Genomic DNA, 21,182 nt, shown 5'->3' with positions numbered 1-21,182 from the left:
TCTTAACAACCCGATCAACTTGGGTGGGAACATTGAGGGATCTATGGACATGGACCTGAAGATCCCTCCGTTCCTCCAACCCTGTATTCTGCATTCAAATTCGATCTTCCAAAGTGAATCACTTCACACTTTTACAGGTTGAATTCTATCTGCCACTTACCATCCTGTCAATGTCCTGTTGCAACCAACAACAGCCCTCCACACTATCCATAACTCAACCAACGTTCGTGTCATCAGCAAACTTACTAACCCACCCTTCCAGTTCCTCATCCAAGTCATTTATAACTAACACAAAGAGCATAGTTCCCACTAGTCACCAAGTGCCAGGCTGAATAGTTTCCATCTACTACCACTGTCTCTCTTCTATGGGCCAGCCAATTCTGTATCCAGACAGCCAGATTTCCCTGTATTCCATGCATTCTTACTTTCTGAGTGAACCTACCATGGGGAAAGTTATCAAACACCTTGGTTAAATCCATATCACCACATCTACTGCTCTACCTACACCCTCAAAGAATTCAATGAGGTTTCTGAGACATGACCTGCCCCTCACAAAGCCATGCTGATTATCTCGAATCAAACTATGATCTTCCAAGTAATCATAAATCCTGTCTGTCAGAGTCCTCTCCAATAATGTGCCCACCACAGATGTAAGACAGACTGATCTGTAACTCCCAACATTATCCCTATTCCATTTCTTGAACAAGGGAATAGCATTTTCTTGAACAAGGGAATAGTGGGTGGCACAGTGGCACAGCGGGTGGCACGGTGGCACAGTGGTTAGCACTGCTGACTCACAGTGCCAGAGACCCGGGTTCAATTCCCGCCTCAGGCGACTGACTGTGTGGAGTTTGCACATTCTCCGGATGCTCCGGTTTCCTCCCACAGTCCAAAGATGTGCAGGTGAATTGGCCATGCTAAATTGCCCATAGTGTTAGGTAAGGGGTAAATGTAGGGGTATGGGCGGGTTGCGCTTCGGCAGGTCGGTGTGGGCTTGTTGGGCCGAAGTAAGTAATCTAATCTAATCTAATCATTTCCTACCCTCAAATCACCTAGCACTACTGCAGTGTACAGTGTGGGACACAGATCATAGCCAAAAGCGCAAATGCTCCTCCTCTCGCTTCCTGTAGTAACCTAGAATATGTCCTGTCTGGTCCAACAGATTTCTATATCCGTATGTTTTTCAAAATTTCCAGCACATCCTCCTTCTTAACAGCAACCTGTTGAAGCATATCACACTGTCCTCTCAAACAACAAGGTCTCCCTCAGTTGTGAATACTAATTATACTTATATTTATAATTAACTAATAATTAATTATAAATTATAATTTATATATTATAAATTTATAATTGAATAATAATGTATCAATTAAAGTTCCCTACACTATCCCTGATCAGTCCTACCCTTTCTCTGGCCATGTTCTTGTTCCTCGCATAAGTGTAGAACACCTTAGGGTTTTCCTTAATCCTACCCACTAAAGCTTTCTTTTGCCCCCTTCTAGCTCTCCTCAGTCCATTCTTCAGTTCCTTCCTGGCTACCTAGTAACTCTCAGGTCCTGTATGATCCTTGCCCTCCTGAACTTTAAGATTCCTTCTTCCACTTGACTAGATGTTCTCCATCCCTTGTCACACAAAGTTCTTTCAACCTTATCATCCCTTCCTTGCCTCTGTGAAACAAACCTGTCCAGCACTATCAGCAATTGCCCTCTAAACCTCCATACTTCTGTCGTCCATTTCCCTGAGAAAATCTGTTCCCAATTTAGGTACCCGAGTTCCCACCGAATAGCATTGTAATTTCCCCTCCCCCAATCAAATATTTTCACATACCGTCCGTTCCTATCCCTCTAGGTGAGTATCATAAAGGTCAGGGAGTTGTGATCACTATCACCGAAATGCTCTCCCACCGAGAGATCTGACACCTGACCTGGTTCGTTGCCAAGTTCCAATTCCAATATGGCCTCCTCTCTAGTCGGCTTGTCTCCATATTGAGTCAGGAACCCTTCCAGGACAAATCTGCCAAAGAACTACTCCATCCAAACTATTCGAACTAAGGAGGTTCTGATCAATATTAGGGAAGTTAAAGTCACCCATGATAACAACCATTACTTTTGCACCTTTCCAAAGTCTGCCTCCCAATCTGCTCATCACTGTCCCTGTTGTTATTGGGCGGGGGCTGCTGTTAAAAACTCCCATTAAAGTGACTGTTCCATTTTAGTTTCTGGCTTCCACCCACACTGACTTTGTACACAAACCCTCCCCAACGTCCTCTGGGGTAGAGGGTACAACCTGGTCGGTCGATGGGAGGAATGAATCCAGTTGGTGACTACATGGAAGGGTGGATGAGAGAAGTGGAAGGGAGGGGGTGGGAGTCTGGGAAGGGAGGATGTTTGGAATTGGAGAGCATGCAGTTACAGCTGCGTCAGGGTGCAGCGATGAAGTGCGCAAGTACAGTTCACCACAGCACAATGTAAATGGATTCATGACGATGAGATCAGAGGTCTGTTGGGGAGAATGTCATGTCGGAGGGCTCATGGCAGCCTGGACTTTAGCACAAGATTGTTTAAAAGCTTCTCAAGTGGAAATGAAGCAGTGGGCTTCATTTCACATTTTAAATCAATAGACTGTTCTATGAAACAATGTCATTTTTGGTTTTTTATTCATTTGTGGGATGTGGGTGTCACTGGCTGGCCAGCATTTTATTGCCTGTCCCAAGCTGCCATTGAGAAGGTGATGGTGAGCTGCCTTCTTGAACCACTGCAGTCCACCAATGACCCACAATGCCTTTAAAGAGGGAATTCCAACATTTTGAACCGGGTTATTTCTGAAACCAAAATTCATTGGTCAATACCAGATTGGTGAGGTAAGAAAAAACATGCCAAATGCCAAATATCTCAGTCCCCTCTCTCTGGGGGAGATATCTGTACACTGAATGGTGTTTCTCACCCCGTTTCTCAAGGAGAAATCTGTATACTGAATGGTGCCTCTCAGCTCTCTCTCAGGGAGATAACTGTACATTGACTGGTGTCTCTCAACTCCCAGGGAGATATCTGTATACTGGTTGTTATCTCTCAGTCCTCTCTCGCTATCTCTTTCAGGGAGTTATATGTAAACTGACTGGTGTTTCTTAGTAGCCCCCCCACCCCACCCACCCACCCCTCCCCCCGAGATATCTGTAGACTGACTGGTGTTTCATCTCCCAGTCTCCCAGAGAGATATCTGTATATAGACTGTCTCTGAGGGAGGTATCTGTACACTGACTGGTATCTCTCAATCTCCCCTCTCTCTCAGGGAGATATCAGTACACTGACTGATGTCTCTAAACCCCAGTCTATCAGGGAGACGTGTGTACACTTGTCCGATGTACTTACCACATTTCTGTGCTGCTTTGGAACAGGAGGACAGCAAGTAGCCCCTTCACTCCCCACACAGAGCGTGGGCAATTTGTCTGAATAAGGCACTTCATTTCTCAACGGTAGTGCAACACCGAGAATGTTTCTGAACATCTTGACCATTAACAGAGTTGTGAAAGGGATTTCCTGTCATTCAGATTCAAGTCATACACAACAGGGTCAGCTTACCTCTTGTGTAAGCCCAGCACAGCAGAAGAAAACAAGTAGAGCTCCTACAACTCTTTTAAGCACAAGGTCTCTCCACAGTGTGTCCATCAAACACTCCCTGGACGCACATGCACACATCCACACACATTCTCTGTCTCTGCGCTCATCTCTGAACTCTTAACTGTGATACCACTGGTTCACTGATGTCACTGGTTCAACATTCTCAACAAGAACAGGACTAACTCAAATTCAAACCTCTTTGTGCAACTGTCTGTTCTCTTTTGACTCTGCTCGATTCCTGGTACTAAACATCCATATGTGAGGCAGCAGTGCTAACCACTGAGCCGTGCCATTTGTGTCACTTGGTAATTGCACACACACACATTCTCACATATGAGACCAGGGCCCTGTATCATTTGTGAAAATGTTGTGCATCTAGGTATGATATTGTATGCATGCGCTTGTGTGTAAGTGTGAGTGCAAGTCTGAGAGTGGGTGGCTGTCAACTTTAATGGGGAAATGTACTGATGTGGTTGTGAATGCCTGTACACTTTGTTATAGTAAAATTTATAAAAACAAATTTAGAAGCAAGTCAATCAAATTTATTAAATCAAATGCTTTTGGGACAGGCAGTGTGATTCTGACCCTAACAGCAGGACTCAATCACGCTGTACCTCCCCAAACAATGGGTACAGCAGATTTGATAGCCTGGATGACATCTACAAGAAAAGCCCGCAAAAAGGCAGTTTCTTGTGTTCTACACGTGCATGCAGAGATCGCTGTTTCCAGGAATGGCATTCCACACTGTTGTATCCTGCGAGTATTTCTTCTTTAGATTAGATTAGATTAGATTACTTACAGTGTGGAAACCGGCCCTTCGGCCCAACAAGTCCACACTGCCCCGCCAAAGCATCTACTCCTTACCTAACACTACAGGCAATTTAGCATGACCAATTCACCTGATCTGCACATCTTTGGACTGTGGGAGGAAACCGGAGCACCCGGAGGAAACCCACGCAGACACGGGGAGAATGTGCAAACTCCACACAGTCAGTCGCCTGAGGCAGGAATTGAACCCCGGTCTCTGGCGCTGTGAGGCAGCAGTGCTAACCACTGTGCCACCGTGCCGCCCACTAAAGTTAGTTTGTTTTTAATGTTGAAACTCATGTTTGTGTAAGTGCCTGGTTTTTGTGCACATAGCAGTGTTTGTAAGTGCATATGTATAAGCGTGTGCGCAAGACTAAGAACATAAGATATAGGAGCAGGAGTAGGTCATCTGGCACAATCAACCCAGCTCCATCATTCAATAAGATCATGGCTGATCTTTACATGGACTTTCCCACCCACTCACCATAACCCTTAATTCCTTTAATACTCAAGAAAACGGCACGGTGGCTCAGTGGTTAGCACTGTTGCCTCACAGCGCCAGAGAGCCGGGTTCAATTCCCAACTCAGGCGACTGACTGTGTGGAGTTTGCACATTCTCCCCGTGTCTGCGTGGGTTTCCTCCGGGTGCTCCGGTTTCCTCCCACACTCCAAAGATGTGCAGGTCAGGTGAATTGGCCATGCTAAATTGCCCGTAGTGTTAGGTAAAGGGGTAAATGTAGGGGTATGGGTTGGTTGCGCTTCGGTGGGTCGGTGTGGACTTGTTGGGCCAAAGAGCCTGTTTCCACGCTGTAATGTAATTTAATCTAATCTAATCTAAAATCTATTTTTGCCGTGAAACCATGCAAAGAGGTAGCCTCAACTGCTTCATTGGATAGGAAATTCCAGACTCTCAATCATCCGAGTGAAGATCTTCGTCCTCAACTCAGTCCTAGGCTATGTCCCCTCGTTCTAGTTTCACCCACCAGTGGAAACAATCACCTTCCTGTGACCTTATCTAACTCCTTCAAACATTTTTTATAAGTTTCTATAAAGATAGCAACTCATTCTTCAAAATTCCAAAGACTAAAGTTCCAGTCTTCTCAACCTCTCCTCAGAAGTCAACCCCCTCGATTTCAGAATTGATCCAGCGATCCTCCTCAGTATGCCCGCCCGTGCCAGGATGTTCTTCCTCAAGTAAGACGACTAATACTGGACACAGTACTCCAGCTCTGACCATAGCAGCAACCCCAGACAACTGCAATATATAATCACCCCATTTTTAAACACCAGCTCTCTGACAATGAAAGACAATATTCCATTCGCTACCCAGCTGCATTGACAGCGAGGTTGAGAGATACCGAGAATGCATGTGTGAGTGAATGCATTGATACATTCAGTGTGGGGTCTGTGTGCGCGCATACAGCATGGGCCTGAGAGATAATGGAGCCTTACCTTCAATTTAACAGAACAGAGAGCTTCAGTTTAAAAAAAGGACAGGAGCAATTTTGTGGTAGGAGCAAACCAAGACATTTCTTTTTACGAAAGGACAATATGCTGCACATAATTGGGTTGATCAAAGCTCTGTACAATTAGTTACAAACAGAAGAGTTCAGTCTGAACACAACACAGGGAGCCAGAGCATGGCTGCTATTTGACTGTAGGAACTGTCACAATCTGGGGCAGGAGTCAACATGTATGATGCATGCTCTCAGCCCCACACCGATCGCTCTTCCCTGACAGCATTCCCAGCGTGACATTCAGGAGGAGCATATCCAAACATCGATCACATCATCGTTCTCCATCTCATTGTCCTGGGGAGTGCTGCTCTCCGATAGCTCGGCACCGTCAAAGTGGAAAGTCAGTCGGCATCGCTGTAGAGCCATCCGCTCTTTGTAATCCTCCATCAGTCTCTTCAATGACTCAGTCTGTGTCAAAACAGAGAACAAGCTTACAGACAGTTCTCCAATCGAGGGGTTAAAATAGAAAACAACAGACTGGAGAGTGAGTTACCCACTGCACTCTGATCGAAAGGTTTATGCAAAAAAAAAACAGACTAGGGAGTGAATTACACACTGCACTCTGATCAAAGGGGAATATACATAAAACCACACTGCACTCTGTCCAAGGGCAATACATATAAAACAATATCGACTGGGAATGAATTGCACACTGCACTCTGATGAAGGGTTTATACGTCAAACAACAGAGACTGGGGAGTGAGTTACACACTGCACTCTGATCAAAGGGTTTATCTATGAAACAATATAAATTGGAGTGAGTTAGAGACTGCACTCCGACAAAGGTGTTTATGTATAAAATAACTTTAAACTAGGCAGTGTGATACAGGTATACTCTCATCACGTGTTTTATGAAACAACCAATAATTGGGAGTCTTTTACAGACTGGACTGATTTATGTTGAACATATACTGGGGTGTGCAGTACAGACTTAGCGCTGATCAAGGGGATTAAACAGATAAAATCATTTTCTGGGAACTCAGGTATTGTGACGCTGTTTGAACTGAGCTTATACCTAAAACAACACAGAAGAGGGAGCAGTACTTTGACCAAGGGTACTTTGGGCGGCACAGTGGTTAGCACTGCTGCCTCACAGCGCCAGAGACCCGGGTTCAATTCCCGCCTCAGGCGACTGACTGTGTGGAGTTTGCACATTCTCCCTGTGTCTGCGTGGGTTTCCTCCGGGTGCTCCGGTTTCCTCCCACAGTCCAAAGATGTGCAGGTCAGGTGAATTGGCCATCCTAAATTGCCCGTAGTGTAGGTAAGGGGTAGATGTAGGGGTATGGGTGGGTTGCGCTTCGGCGGGGCGGTGTGGACTTGTTGGGCCGAAGGGCCTGTTTCCACACTGTAAGTAATCTAATCTAATCTAAATCTAATCTAAAGGGTTTGATATATTAAACAATATTTAGTGGACAGTCTGCACAAGATTTACATAGAAAACAACATACAGTGGGAAATGTGCTACAGTCAACACTGTGATAGAGGGAGTTCAGCACAAAGTAATGCATTACTAGCAAGTTACAGACTGCACAGATCAAGGGGATTTTATATATAAAAACATGGACTGGAGTGAGTGACAGACGGCACTCCGAGAGGTTGATATACAACACATATTGTGGGGAGTGAGTTAGAGATAACGCTCTGATTGAGAGGACTGTTTACAAAATGATGGGCAGAGTGTTACACTCATGAAGTGATTGATGACATATGACTGGAGAGAGAGTCACAGACTGTCTCAGACTGTCACAGACAAGGGGTTGACATAGAAATCAAAATATCCTTGCGAATGACTTTATTCGGAGTCTTCCACAGACACGACCCTCCCCCCCTTAGACTATGAAGGAGCAGATTGGGAAGCAGATTTTGAAAATGCACAGAAGTAACAGGGTTGTTGTCATGGATGACTTCAATATCTCTATTATTGGCTGGAACCTCCTTAGTGCAAATAGTCTGGATGCAGCAGTTTTTTGTCGGATGCATCCAGGAAGGGTTCCTGACACAAAATGTAGACTGGCCAATTAGAGGGGAAGCCATATTGGATTTGGTGCTTGGCAATGAACCAGGTGTCATATCTCTCGGTGGGAGAGCATTTAAGTGATAGTATTCACAACTCCTATACTTTTTGAGAGGATAGGAGCAGACGATGTATTTGATTGGGGGAGAGGAAATTACAATGCTATTCGGCAGGAACTGGAACACCTAAATTGGGAACAGATGTCCTCAGGGAAATGCACAACAGAAATGTGGAGTTTGTTTAGGGAGCACTTGCTGATAGTATGGAATAGGTTTGTCCCACTGAGGCAAGGAAGGAATGGTAGGTTTATAGAACCTACCATTAAGGGATGTGGAACATCTAGTCAAGAGGAAGGAAGCTTACTTAAGGTTCAGGAAGCAAGGATCAGATAGGGCTTGAGGGTTATAAGGTAGCCAGGAAAGAACTGAAGAATGGCTTGACAGGTAGGATTAAAGAAAACCCCAAAGCATTCTACGCCATGTGAGAAACAAGATGATGGTCACATTGAGTGTACGGCCGATCAGGGAAAGTGGAGGAAATATGTGTCTGGAGTCAGAAGTGGTAGGGGAAGTGCTTAATGAATACTTTGCTTCAGTATTGTAAGAGGACCTTGTTGTTTGCGATGACACCGTGAAACAAGTTGACATGGTCGAACAGGTTGACGTTAAGAAGGAGGATGTGCTGAAAATTTTGAAAAACACAAGGATAGAGAAATCCCCTGGGGCAGATGAGATATACTCTCTACGGGAAGTGAGAGAAGACATTGCTGTGCCTTTGGCAATGATCTTTGCGTCCTCACTGTCCACTGGAAGTTGGCAAGTGCTATTCCCTTATTCAAGAAAGGGATGAGGGATAACCTTGGGAATTACAGACCAGCCAGTCTTATCTCAGTGATGAGCAAATTATTGGAGAGGGTTCTGAGAGACTGGATTTATGATTATTTGGAAAAACACAGTTTTATTAGAGATAGTCAGCATGGTTTTGTGACAGGCAGGTCATGCCTCAAAAGCCTTAATGAATTATGTGAGGATGCGACAAAACACATCGATGAAGGTACAGCAGTGGATGTGGTGTATATGAATGTTTGCAAGGCATTTGATAAGGTTCCCCATGGCAGTCTCATTCAGAAAGTAAGGAGGATAGGATATAGGAAAATGTTGCTGTCTGGGTACAGAATTGGCTGGCCCATGGAAGACAGAGTGGTGGTAGGTCGAAAGTATTCAGCCTGAAGCTTGGTGAACACTGGTGTTCTGGAGGGATTTGTTCTAGGACCTCTGCTCTTTGTGATTTTTATGAGTGACTTGGCTGAGGATGTCGAAGGGTAGGTTAGTAAGTTTATCAATGACACAAAGGTTGGTGGAGTTGTAACTAGTGTGGAGGGCTGTTGTAGGTTGCAAAGGGACATTGATAGGATGCAGAGCTGGGCTGAGAAGTGGCAGATGGAGTTCAACCTGGAAGAGTGTGAAGTGATTCACTTTGGAAGGTCAAATTTGAATGGAGTGGGATCTTGGATTCATGGATGCCTCAAAGTTGCCACCCAAGTTGATAAGGTTGTTAAGAAGGCATTTGCTTTCACTAGCAGGGGAATTAAGTTTAAGAGTCACGAGGTTATGCTGCAGTTCCACAAAGCCCTGGTTAAACCACACTTGGGATACTGTGTTCAGTTCTTGACGCCTCATTCTCAGAAAGATGTGGAAGCTTTAGAGAAAGTGTAGAGGAGATTTACCAGGATGCTGTGTGGACTGGAGAGCATGTCTTAGGATCAAAGTTCGAGTGAGATCAGGCTTTTCTCATTTGAGTGAAAAAGAATGGGAGGTGACTTAATAGAGGTGCACAAGATGATGAGGCGCAAAGATGGAGTGGATAGCAACAGACATTTTCCCCAGGGCAGAAATGGCTATCACGAGGTGACATAATTTTAAGGTGGCTGCAGGAAGGTTGAGGGGAGATGTCAGAGGTAGGTTCTTTACAGAGAGTGGTTGGTGTGTAGAATACACTGCTGGTGGTGGTAGTAGACTCAAGATACATTAGGGACATTTAAGCGACTCTTGGATCGGCACATAGATGGCAATAAAATGTAGGGTATGTAGGTTAGTTTGATCGGAGAGTTGGATAAAAGGTCAGCACAACATGGAGGGGCAAAGGGCTTGTACTGTGCTATGTTCTACGAGTTGCAGACTGCACTGTATCAGAGAAACCCTACAGTACAGCATATTGAGTCTGCACCTACCGTCCAAACAGCATCTCACCTAGACCCACGCCGTCCCCAAAACCCCACATAAACTATACTGAGTCCACCTTCCCTGCACATCCTCGGGCACAACAGGATACGTAAGGAAGATGTGTTGGGTATGCTAGATGTTATTAAGGTGGACAAATCCCCAGGACCAGATGGGATCTATCCCAGGTTGCTGAGGGAGGAGAGAGAGGAAATAGCTGGGGCGCTGACATATCTTTGTGGCATCCTTAAATACAGGTGAGATGCCAGAGGACTGGAGGATAGCTTATGTTGTCCCCCTGTACAAGAAGGGCAGTAGGGATATTCAGGGTAACTACAGACCAGTGAGCCTGATGTCGGTGGTGGGGAAGTTGCTGGAGAGGATACTAAGAGATAGATCTATTTATATTAGAAAAGAATTAGCTAATCAGTGATAGGCAACACGGTTTTGTGCGGGGGAGATCATGCCTTGCCAACTTAATAGAGTTCTTTGAGGAAGTGACCAAGTTGTTAGATGAAGGAGGGGCCATTGATGTCATATACATGGACTTTAAGGCATTTGATAAGGTTCCCAATGGTAGACTAATGGAGAAAGTGAAGTCACATTGTGCGCAGGGTGTTCTAGCTAGGTGGCTAAAGAACTGGTTGAGCAACAAGAGACAGTAGTTGTTGAAGGGAGTTTCGCAAAATGGAGAAATGTGACCAGTGGTGTTCTACAGGGGCCAGTATTGGGGCCACTGCTGTTTGCAATATACCTAAATGATCTAGAAGAGGACACTGTTGGTATGATCAGCAAGTTTGCAGATGACACAAAGATTGGTGGAGTAGCAGAAAGCATAAGGGACTGTCAAAGAATACAGGAGGATATAGACAGACTGGAGAGTTGGGCAGAAAAGTGGCCGATGGCTAACAATCCAGACAAATGGGAGGTGATGCATTTAGGCAAGTCCAATTCTAGAATGGATTATACTATGAATGGAACAGCCTTGGGAAAAGTTGATGGGCAGAGAGATCAGGGAGTGCAGGTCCACTGTACCCTGAAGGTTGCTGCACAGGTGGATAGAGTGGTCAAGAAGGCATATAGTATACTTGCTTTCATCGGACAGGGTATTGAGTATAAGAGCTAGCAAGTAATGTTAAAAATGTACAAGACATTGTTTCGGCCACATTTAGAATATTGTGTACAGTTCTGATCGCCACATTACCAAAAGGATGTGGATGCTTTGGAGAGGGTGCAGAGAAGGTTTACGAGGATGTTTGCCTGGTATGGAAGGTGCTAGCTATGAAGAGAGGTTGAGTAGGTTAGTTTTATTTTAACTAGAAAAAAAAAGGAGATTGAGGGGGGACCTGATTGAGGTTTACAAAATCATGGAGTATATAGACAGGGTGGATAGAGACAAGCTTTTTCCCCCAGGGTGAAGGATTCAATAACCAGAGGTCATGCTTTCAAGATAAAAGGTGGAAAGTTTAAGAGGGATACACGCAGCAAGTACTTCACACAGAGGGTGGTGGGCGTTTGGAACGTGTTGCCAGCAGAGGTGGTAGAGGCAGGCACGGTAGATTCATTTAAGATGCAGCTGGACAGATACAGGAGGTGGGGAGCAGAGGGATACAAACGCTTAGAAATCGACCGACAGGTTTAGCCAGCATATTTGGATCGGCTCAGGCTTGAAGGGCTGAAAGGCCTGTTCCTGGGCTGTAAATTTTCTTTATTCTTGGGACAATACTGCATGGTCAATCCACCCTAACTTGCACATCGTTGGACTGTGGCAGAATCCCAGATGTGACAGGCACATAACAGTGTCAAACAGTGCATTCTGATCAAACGGTTTATTGTTAAGACAACAAATACTGGGCAGCATGTTATAGACTAGACTGCAATGGAAGGGGTTTACTTACAAGAGACTGGGGAGTCAGTTAGAGCCCACATTCTGATAGATGGGATTAAAGCGAGAAAAACACAGAGGAACGAGGGGATTATATATAAAGCCACAAATACTGGGGAATACATGACAGACTGTACTCTCATTGACTAGTTTATATGTTAACTATACATCGGGGAAGGAGTTCCAGCCTGCAGTCTGATCGTGGGGAGCACACAGCAGCAGGAGCTTGCTAATAACTAGCTGAGGAATGCCAGGAGCTGTGGCTGGACTCACTGTGGGGCACCCATGAGGCTGAGAATGGTGTGGACAGCACGTTTAGCGTCAGGAAGAGTCATACACAGACACAGGAGTGGGCAGCATGGTGGCTTAGTGGTTAGCGCTGCTGCCTCACAGCACCAGGGACCCAGGTTTGATTCTCATCTCGGTCAACTGTCTGTGTGGAGTTTGCACATTCTCCCCATGTCGACATGGGTTTCCTCTAGGTGCTCAGGTTTCCTCCCACAGTCCAAAGTTGTGCAGGTTAGGGTGAATTGGCCATGCTCAGTTGCCCATAGTGTTCAGGGATGTGTAGGTTAGGTGCATGGTTTAAAGGTAAATATAGGATAATAGGGTAGGGGAATAGGTCTGGGTGGGTTACTCTTTGGAGGGGCGGCGTGACTTGTTGGGCTAGAGGACCTGTTTCCACACTGTCGGGATTCTATGATGATTCGGATTCTAGCTTAGTGAGCACCAGGAGGACGCTAAGTGCGGGTAGGTAATGCAGGCCATTCCCCTCTCTAACAGGTATACCATTTTGGATATTGTTGAAAACGCAGAATGTCCTTTCAGGGGAAAGCAGCAAGTCAGTGGCACCATGATTAGATTAGATTAGATTAGATTACTTACCTTCAGCCCAACAAGTCCAGACCGACCCTCCGAACAGCAACCCACCCAGACCCTTCACCTCTACCTTCACCTAACACTACAGGCAATTTAGCGTGGCCAGTTTTGGACTGTGGGAAGAAACCAGAGCACCCAGAGGAAACCCACACAGACAGGGGGAGAATGTGCAAACTCCACACAGACAGTTGCCTGAGACGGGAATTCAACCTGGGTCTTTGGCGCTGTGAGGCAGCAGTGCTAATCACTGTTCCACCGTGCCACTGTTGGACACTGATGGACAGTGAGAGGGTCAAAGTGCAGGCAAGCAATATTGATACGGGACTCTGCGTTCAGGGCCACAGAGAGGCATTTCTGCTGTAGTGCAAGGATCTGTTTTTGGGCCACTACTGTTTGTCATTTTTACATGTCATGACCTGGATGAGAGTGTAGAAGGATGGGTTAGTAAAGTTGTGAAAGACACAGTTGTGGCACAGTTGTGGACAGTGCCGAGGATGTCGCAGGATACAGAGAGACATAGATAAGCTGCGGAGTTGGGCTGAGGGGTGGCACATGGAGTTTAATGTGGAAAAGTTTAAGGGAAGGAGCAACAGGAATAAAGAGTACTGTGTAGATAAGCAGAGAGATTTGTGTGTCTATGTATATAAATCCCTGAAAGTTGCCACCCAGGTTGACAGGGTTGTTAAGAAGGCATATGATGTGTTAGCTTTTATTGGCAGAGGGACTGAGTTTCAGAGCTACGAGGTCAAGCTACAACTGTACAAAATTTTGGTATGGCCGGACTTGGAGTATTGTGCACAGTTCTGGTCACCGCATTACATAGGAAGGATGTAGAAGCTTTGGAAACGGTGCACAGGAAATATACTAGGATGTTGCCTGGTATGGAGGGATAGTCTTATGAGGAAAGGCTGAGAGACTTGAGGCTGTTTTCATTAGCGAGAAGAAGGTTGAGAGGTGACTTAATTAAGATAATCAGAGGGTTAGCTGGGGTGGACAGTGACAGCCGTTTTTCTCAGATAGTTATGGCATTTAAATTGTGAATGGATAAACACACGGACAAGGACAGGTCGCACCCCTGGTGCATCAGAAGCTGAGTGGCGACGTTACTTAAATAAAATCATGAAGGGCATGGATAGGGTGAATAACCAAGGTGCTTCCCCCAAAGTTGGGGAGTCCAGAACTCAAGGGCATAGGATTCAGGTGAGAGGGGAGGATTTAAAAGGGGCCTAAGGGGCAACATTTTCACGCAGAGGTTGGTGCATATATGGAACGAGCTGCGGGAGGAAGTCGTGGAGACTGGTACAATTGCAGCATTTAAAAGGGATCTGGATGGGTACATGAATAGAAATGGTTTGGAGGGATATGGGCCAAATGTTGGCAAATGGGATTAGGTCAGATTGGAACGTTTGGTTGGCGTGGACAAGTTGGACCGAATGGTCCATAAACTGAAGGGTCACAAATATCCATGTAAGAGGGTTTGCCAATGCCAATGCCAATTGGGAGGGTGATGTGATAGAGGGGCATGCAACATCAGGGGTGTCGGAGAAGGTCGATCTCTTGTCAGGACGGTCTGACAGCAAGAACAGGCAGGGCCAGGTTGATGAACACAGCAGGACTGGAGGGCTGAAGGGTGTTCATTTTAATGAAAGGACTACAACAGGTAAAGCAGATGAGCTTTGAGCCTGGACTAGTATGGGGGAGTAGAATGAGACAGTCATTACCGAAACTTGGAGCTAGATTAGAGTGGTGCTGGAAAAGCACAGTCGTTCAGGCAGCATCCGAGGAGCAGTAAAATCGACGTTTCGGGCAAAAGCCCTTCATCAGAAATACAAGCAGAGTGCCTAAAGGCTACAGAGATTTATCTCTCCACCCTTCAGGCATTCTGCCTGTATTCCTGATGAAGGGCTTTTGCCCGAAACGTCGATTTTACTGCTCCTCGGATGCTGCCTGAACTGCTGTGCTTTTCCAGCACCACTCTAATCTAGACTCTGATTTCCAGCATCTGCAGTCATTGTTTTTACCCCATTACTGAAACTTGGCCGAGAGTAGGACAGGACAGGCAGCGTCATCATTCCAGAGTTTCAGTGTTTCAGGTGAGGTAGAGAGAGAGAGAGAGAGGTGGACGGTAAAAGCCATGGGGGAGCAGCATTACTGATAGAGAAGAACTCCACAGCTGTAATAAGAGAGGACACCTCAGAGGATTCATCCAGCGAGGTCGTACAGACAGACCTTACGAGTTAGAAAGGTGCAAACACTATGATGGGGTTATACTATAGACCTCCCAATAGCCAGCACGAAATAGAGGAACAGATACATAGGCTGGTCATAGACAACAGTTGTATTCGAGGGGAGTTTGAATTTCCCAGATATTAACGGGGACGCCCTTACTGCCAGCGGTTGAGATGAGGCAGAATTTCTTATGTGCATCCAGGAGGGTTTCTTGAAACTGATAGTACAACCAGTGAATGGGCTGTACGAGACATTGTACTGGGGAATGAGCCTGGCCAGGTGATCGACATTTCAGTGTTGTGGGAACAGCGATCAAAATAACTGAAGTTTTAAGATAAGGTTAAAATATGTTGCCATTAGTACTTCAACTCAAGAACATTATGCGAAATTAAAGAGGGGGAGGGAAACGGAGGGTAAATCCACATCAGATACATCTGTCTATTATCGATATCAATGATTTGGATGAGAATGGCACGATTAGTGAGTTTGCTGATGACACTAAAGTAGATGGCATTGTGGGCAGCCAGGAAAGTTACCAGAAATTGCAGCAGGGCCTTGATCAGCTGTGCAAGTGGGCCAAGAAATGCCAAATGGAGTTTAATATAGATAACGTCTGGCACTTTGGAATGTCAAATCAAGGTCGGAGTTTCATGGTGAATGGTACGGCCTTAAGGAGTGTAGTGCAACCTTGGAGTTCAGGTACACTGTTCTCTGAAAGTGGAGTCACAGGTAGACAGGGCAGTGAAGGCAGCTTTGGCACACTGGCCTTCAGTCAGGGCATTGAGTATAGAAATTGGGAAGTTATGTTGCAGTTGTACAGGGTGAGATTGCACTTGGAGTATTGGGTTCAGTATTGGTCACCTTGCTACAGGAAGAATGTTATTAAACTGGAAAGAATGCAGAAGAAATTTACAAGGAGGTTGCCAGGACTCAACGATCTGAGTTACAAGGAGATGTTGGAGAAGCTAGGACATTTTTCTTAAGAACGTAGGAGACGGAGGGGGAATCTTATAGAAGTGGATAAGATTGTGAGGGGCAGGGATAGGGCGAATACACTCCATCTTTGTCCCAGGGTTGGGGAGTCGAGGACTGGAAAGCTTCATTTTCATGTTAGAGGGCAAAGAATAAAAAGGAACTGGAAGGGCAACTTTTTTTTAAAACACAGAAGGTGCTACGCATATGGAATGAGCTGCCAGCAGAAATAGTTGACGCTGGTACATTAACCAGGAGAAAGGGCATTGTTGACCACGTGGGAGGGGAAATTGCAGTCTTCGAAGGAGGAGGACATCTAGGATGTTCTGTGGTTGAACTGGTCCTCTGGGGAGCAGATGCGGCAGAGGCAGAGGCATTGGGAAGAAGTGCTTATGCCCGAAACTAGACTCCCCTGCTCATCGGATGCTGCCTGACCGGCTGTGCTTTTCCAGCACCACACTCTTCAATGCGGGTACATGAACACCATTTAAAAGGCATTTGGACAAATACATGAAAGGATTAGAAGGATATAGGCCAGGTGCAGGGAAACGGGGTTAGTTTGGATGGGCATTTTGGTAGGCATAGACCAGTCTGGGCCGAAGGGCCTGTCTCCATGCTGTAAGACTCTATAACTCTTTGACATCTGGATCTTTTAAAGACAGGTTTATCAGAGTTCAGGACAGGCGTGTGCCCTGTGAAGATGATAGGTAAGGATGGCAAGAATCAGGAACCTTAGATGACAAGAGAAATTGAAAGGCTAGTTAAAAAGAAAAAGGAAGCGTATGCAAGATTTCAGACACTGAAATCAAACAAGGACCCCAAAGAGTATAAAGGAAGTAGAAAAGAACTGAAAATTAAGAGGGCTAGAAGAGGCCATAAAATGCCCTGAACAATTCAGATTATGGAGAATGCAAAGGCGTTTTCGGCACATATTAGGAGTGAGGGGGTAGTCGGGCGAGGGGGTGGAAGAGTAGGTCCACGCAAGGACAAAGGAGCCAAAGGAAGTGGGTGACCTCCTTAATGATTACTTGGCGTTGGTATTCAAGAAGAAAGAGAAGGACACAGCCGATGCTAATGTTAGGGAAGGGCATGTCAATGAAAAATGTGGAAGTCTCAAAAAACATGCAGACCTGATGGGATCTATCCCAGGATGCTGAGGGAGACAAGGAAGGAAATGGCTGGGACCTGGACAGAGATATTTTGTCACTAGTGAGGTCCCCGAAGACTGGAGGGCTGTGACCAATGGCGTTCCACAAGGGTCCCCTGTTGTTTGATAAGTTTGCAGAACACACAAGAATTGTTGGAGCTGCTGGAGATGTTCATTGCCTGGCCTTTGGGTGGCACAAATATTACTTGCCACTTAGTCCAAACCTGGATATTGTCCAGATCTTGTTACACAGTTTTCAGACCATTCACAACTCCTCAGCTATTGAAGCAGGCCCATATTCAAGTGCAACAAGATCTGGACAATATCCAGGTTTGGCCTAACTGGAAAGTAACATTTGTGCCACACAAAGTTCAGGCAATGACCATCTCCAGCAGCTATTTTCTGGATCTGTAGATTGTTAAAATGAAAAGATGGCCTTTAAAAGAGTGGCGTGCTCTTCCTGTCCGATGTGAGAGTCAGGCAGAGGGTGAAGAATGAAAACTGTGTTGCTGAAAAAGCGCAGCAGGTCAGGCAGCATCAAAGGAGCAGGAGAATCGAAGTTTCGGGCATAAGCCCTTCTTCAGGAAGAAGGGCTTGTGCCCGAAACGCCGATTCTCCTGCTCCTTTGATGCTGCCTGACCTGCTGCACTTTTCCAGCAACACACTTTTGAGTTGATCTCCAGCATCTGCAGTCTTCACTTTCTCCTAGAGGGTGCATGGAATGAGCAGCCAAAAGAAGTGGTGTTAGCTGGTACAGTTCCAACATTGAAAAGGCATCTGCATGGGTACATAAACATGAAGGGCTTAGAGTGATATGGGCCAAGTGCTGGCAAATGGTATTAGATTACTTTAGGATATCTGGTCAACATGGAAGAGTAGGACCGAAAGGTCTGCTTCAATGCCGTACATCTCTATGACTCTTGACAAAGGGTCAGTTAAACTCAAAATGTCATTTCTTTTCTCTCCTTACAGATGCTGCCAGACCTGCTGAGATTTTCTAGCATTTTCTCTTTTGGTTTCAGATTCCAGCAGCCGCAGTAATTTGCTTTTATCAGGTTCTCTCTGGTTTGGTTCAATCTGGCTATTCACTGAAAGCAGTCAGGCAGGTGTTGCAAAAGCTGCCTGATCCAAAGAAGCAAGACCATGCTGATCCTCCTCTCTCTTTCTCAGAGTTCTCTCCTGTAAGACCCTGTGTTTGATTTTTGTTGTAAGTATTGGGAACAGCATCATTAAGTTGGGATAATATGTTGCTTTTTCGGATCGGTGAGGTTATTTGGTATTCTCTTCTCTTTCGTTTGTTTCATTCAGTAATCTTGGAAATAAATTCTGTTGTTGCGTTTAAAACTGAGTGGTTGAGCCCACTGCATCGCTCCCAGAATATCCACGAAACACCTGCTAGCAAAGTTGGGCTACTTTCTGAAAATGTTTTCGGGGGAGGGGGAAGAGGTGGTCAGGCCTGGTCCATTAACAGGTTATCAAAAAATATAGCAGTATCTACATCAGTTTGAAAACTGGGCACAGGTATGACAGACGCGGTTTAATTTGTTGCATTTTGGGAGGTGAAATGCAACAGGAAGGTATACAGCAAATAGCAGCACTCTAAAGAGACTGGATACACAAAGGGACCTTGGGATGCAAGCCGACAGCTCCCCGAAAAAGTAGTAACAAGTAGATAAGGGGAAAGACAGCATACGACATGCTTGCCTTCATCATTCGGGAACACTGAGCGTAATGTTGATAGGTCACGTTTCTGCAGCGTCAGAGTTTAGTTTGACACACCTATGGATGGATTGAGACACATTCTAGTCACCATACTGTGGGAAGGATGTGGAGGCTTTGAAGAGAATGCAAGAGTTTACCAGGATGTTGCCTGGATTGGAATATATTCACTGTAAAGAAGAGATTGGACAAATTTGGGATTGTTTGCGCTAGAGCATCAGAAGCTTAGGGGCAGCCTAAAAGAAATGTATAAAATTATGAGAGGCTTGGATAGGGTGGATAGTTGGAGTCTTATTAGCAGGGTGAAAATGTCAAACACTCGAGTTTGGAATAAGATAAGAACAGAAATGTTTAAAAGAGATGGAAGAGCAAAGTATTTCTTTTTAAAAACACAGTGTGGTGGATGTCAGATCCTGCAATGAGGGGAGATGGGTGAAGCAGATACAATAGCAACGTTTAAGAGCCATTTCGACAGACATGTTAACGCAGGGAACTGGACCACATGCAGGCAGCTGGGATTAGCTCTGCTCTGCACAGACATGCTGGGCTGAAGGGCCTGTTCTTATGCTGTACTATTCCTGTATCAAAATGTTTACTGGGGAGTGTGTTACAGGCTAAAATCGAACTGAAGAGCTAAGGAGTGGTTTATATAAAATCATAGCCACTTAGGAATAAGTTACAAACTGGAATCTGATTGACAGCCTCAGCCAGTGCAGTAGTTTGGTTCCAGTTTCCAGCTATCCATTCTCTATAAATATAGAACGTCTTGGTGTGATCACTCTTGCCAAGTGGCTGTTGGACAAAGTGCAATGGATGGTGTTCCCCTGCTATTAGGATCTTTGCCTGTTCTCTTACACCTCAGCCCCTCCCTCCACACTCACCTTCCCGATGGTGATGTCCTGGAACGAGTTTCTCTCCACTCCCCGTACACGCAGGCAGATCTTGTCCTGACCATCGGTGGGCTGCACAGGATATTCAGACATCACAAAGCAATCTGAAAACAGAGCGCAGAGTCAACTCCCGTCCAATCCTAAATGGGGGAAGACGAGGGAATCGGATAGTGAGTGTGGGTATGTGTGCACACATGTCCGTGCCCGCGTGCATGCATAGCTGGCTATGGGTACATGACAGTCCTTGTGTGAGGAATGTGCGCGCGCGTGTATGTGGCTCCTGTGTGAATCATACAACCCAAATTTGGCCCTTCAGCCCATCGAGCGTGCACCAAAAATATACTATGACCTACGCTTGTCACACTTTCCCACATTCAGCCCAATGGCTTGAAAATTAGGACGCTTCAAGAGGCTCACCCAAGTACAAGCCATCCTGCTATAAGGCACATTTCGATAACATCAAATTGGCTGTAAGGCAATTGACCAATTGGGGACATGGTTTCGGAAGTTCCAACATTTAAAGCATGTGCTGATTCTAACATTAGTTGACATGGTGCTGCTCCTCCACGATTTTGTTGTAACACAGGATGGGATGAGAATGGGTTGACTGCCTCATAGCTGAACCTGGACCCATCACGGTCCCACTCCCTCCTCGCACCCCTCCACACCAGGACACGTTCCTGTCCCTCCTTCGCCCACCCCCACCACACCGGGATGCAGTCCTGTCCCTCCTTCCCCCCTCCCCACCCAACCCCCACTACACCGGGACGCGGCCCTGTCCCTCCTCCCCCACCCCCACCCCACCGCCGGTATGCGCTCCTGCCCCTCCTTCCCCCCCGTCTCTCCACTCGCACCCCCGGTCCCCCACCCCCCCCTCCCACTTCCCCACCCCACGCCGGGACGCGCTCCTATCCCTAATTCTCCTGCCCGCCACGCCAGGACGCGCACCTGCCCGCCTCGCCCCCACCACGCCGGGACGCTCGCCTGCCTGCCACACCCCCACCACGCCGGGACACGCTCCAGTCCCCTATCCCCTCCACCCCAGGACATCTGCCTGTCCCTTCCCCCCAACATCAGGACATCGTCCTGTCCCTCCCCCACTTTACAGCGGGAAGTGTTTCTGTCTCTCCTCCCACTACACTGGGACATAATTCTCTCTCCCCTTCCTCTCAAGTTAGATACCAGATAAACCATCCCCTGCCCTCCCTGAGGACTCACCGAGAATGTCTGCCACACCGATGTTCTGAGACTCAGGGGTCTCCGTACACAGGACCTCCACATCCTTCT

General features: G+C 46.2%; 1 protein-coding gene across 1 annotated transcript in view; it reads right to left on the bottom strand.

Moving 5' to 3' along the window:
• Positions 1-5,927: 5,927 nt before the first annotated feature.
• Positions 5,928-21,182, bottom strand: part of nfatc2ip (nuclear factor of activated T cells 2 interacting protein) — a 41,430-nt gene continuing 26,175 nt past the window's right edge. The window contains 3 exon segments of the mRNA XM_072566619.1: positions 5,928-6,349; positions 19,887-19,999; positions 21,114-21,180. Of these exon segments, the coding sequence (XP_072422720.1) occupies positions 6,182-6,349; positions 19,887-19,999; positions 21,114-21,180 (348 nt within the window). The 3' untranslated portion in view covers positions 5,928-6,181.

This window comes from Chiloscyllium punctatum, chromosome 51 (assembly GCF_047496795.1).
Source record: "Chiloscyllium punctatum isolate Juve2018m chromosome 51, sChiPun1.3, whole genome shotgun sequence".
Taxonomy (NCBI): domain Eukaryota; kingdom Metazoa; phylum Chordata; class Chondrichthyes; order Orectolobiformes; family Hemiscylliidae; genus Chiloscyllium; species Chiloscyllium punctatum.
Note: the sequence above shows the minus strand (reverse complement) of the source record. Positions and strands in the feature narration are given on the sequence as shown.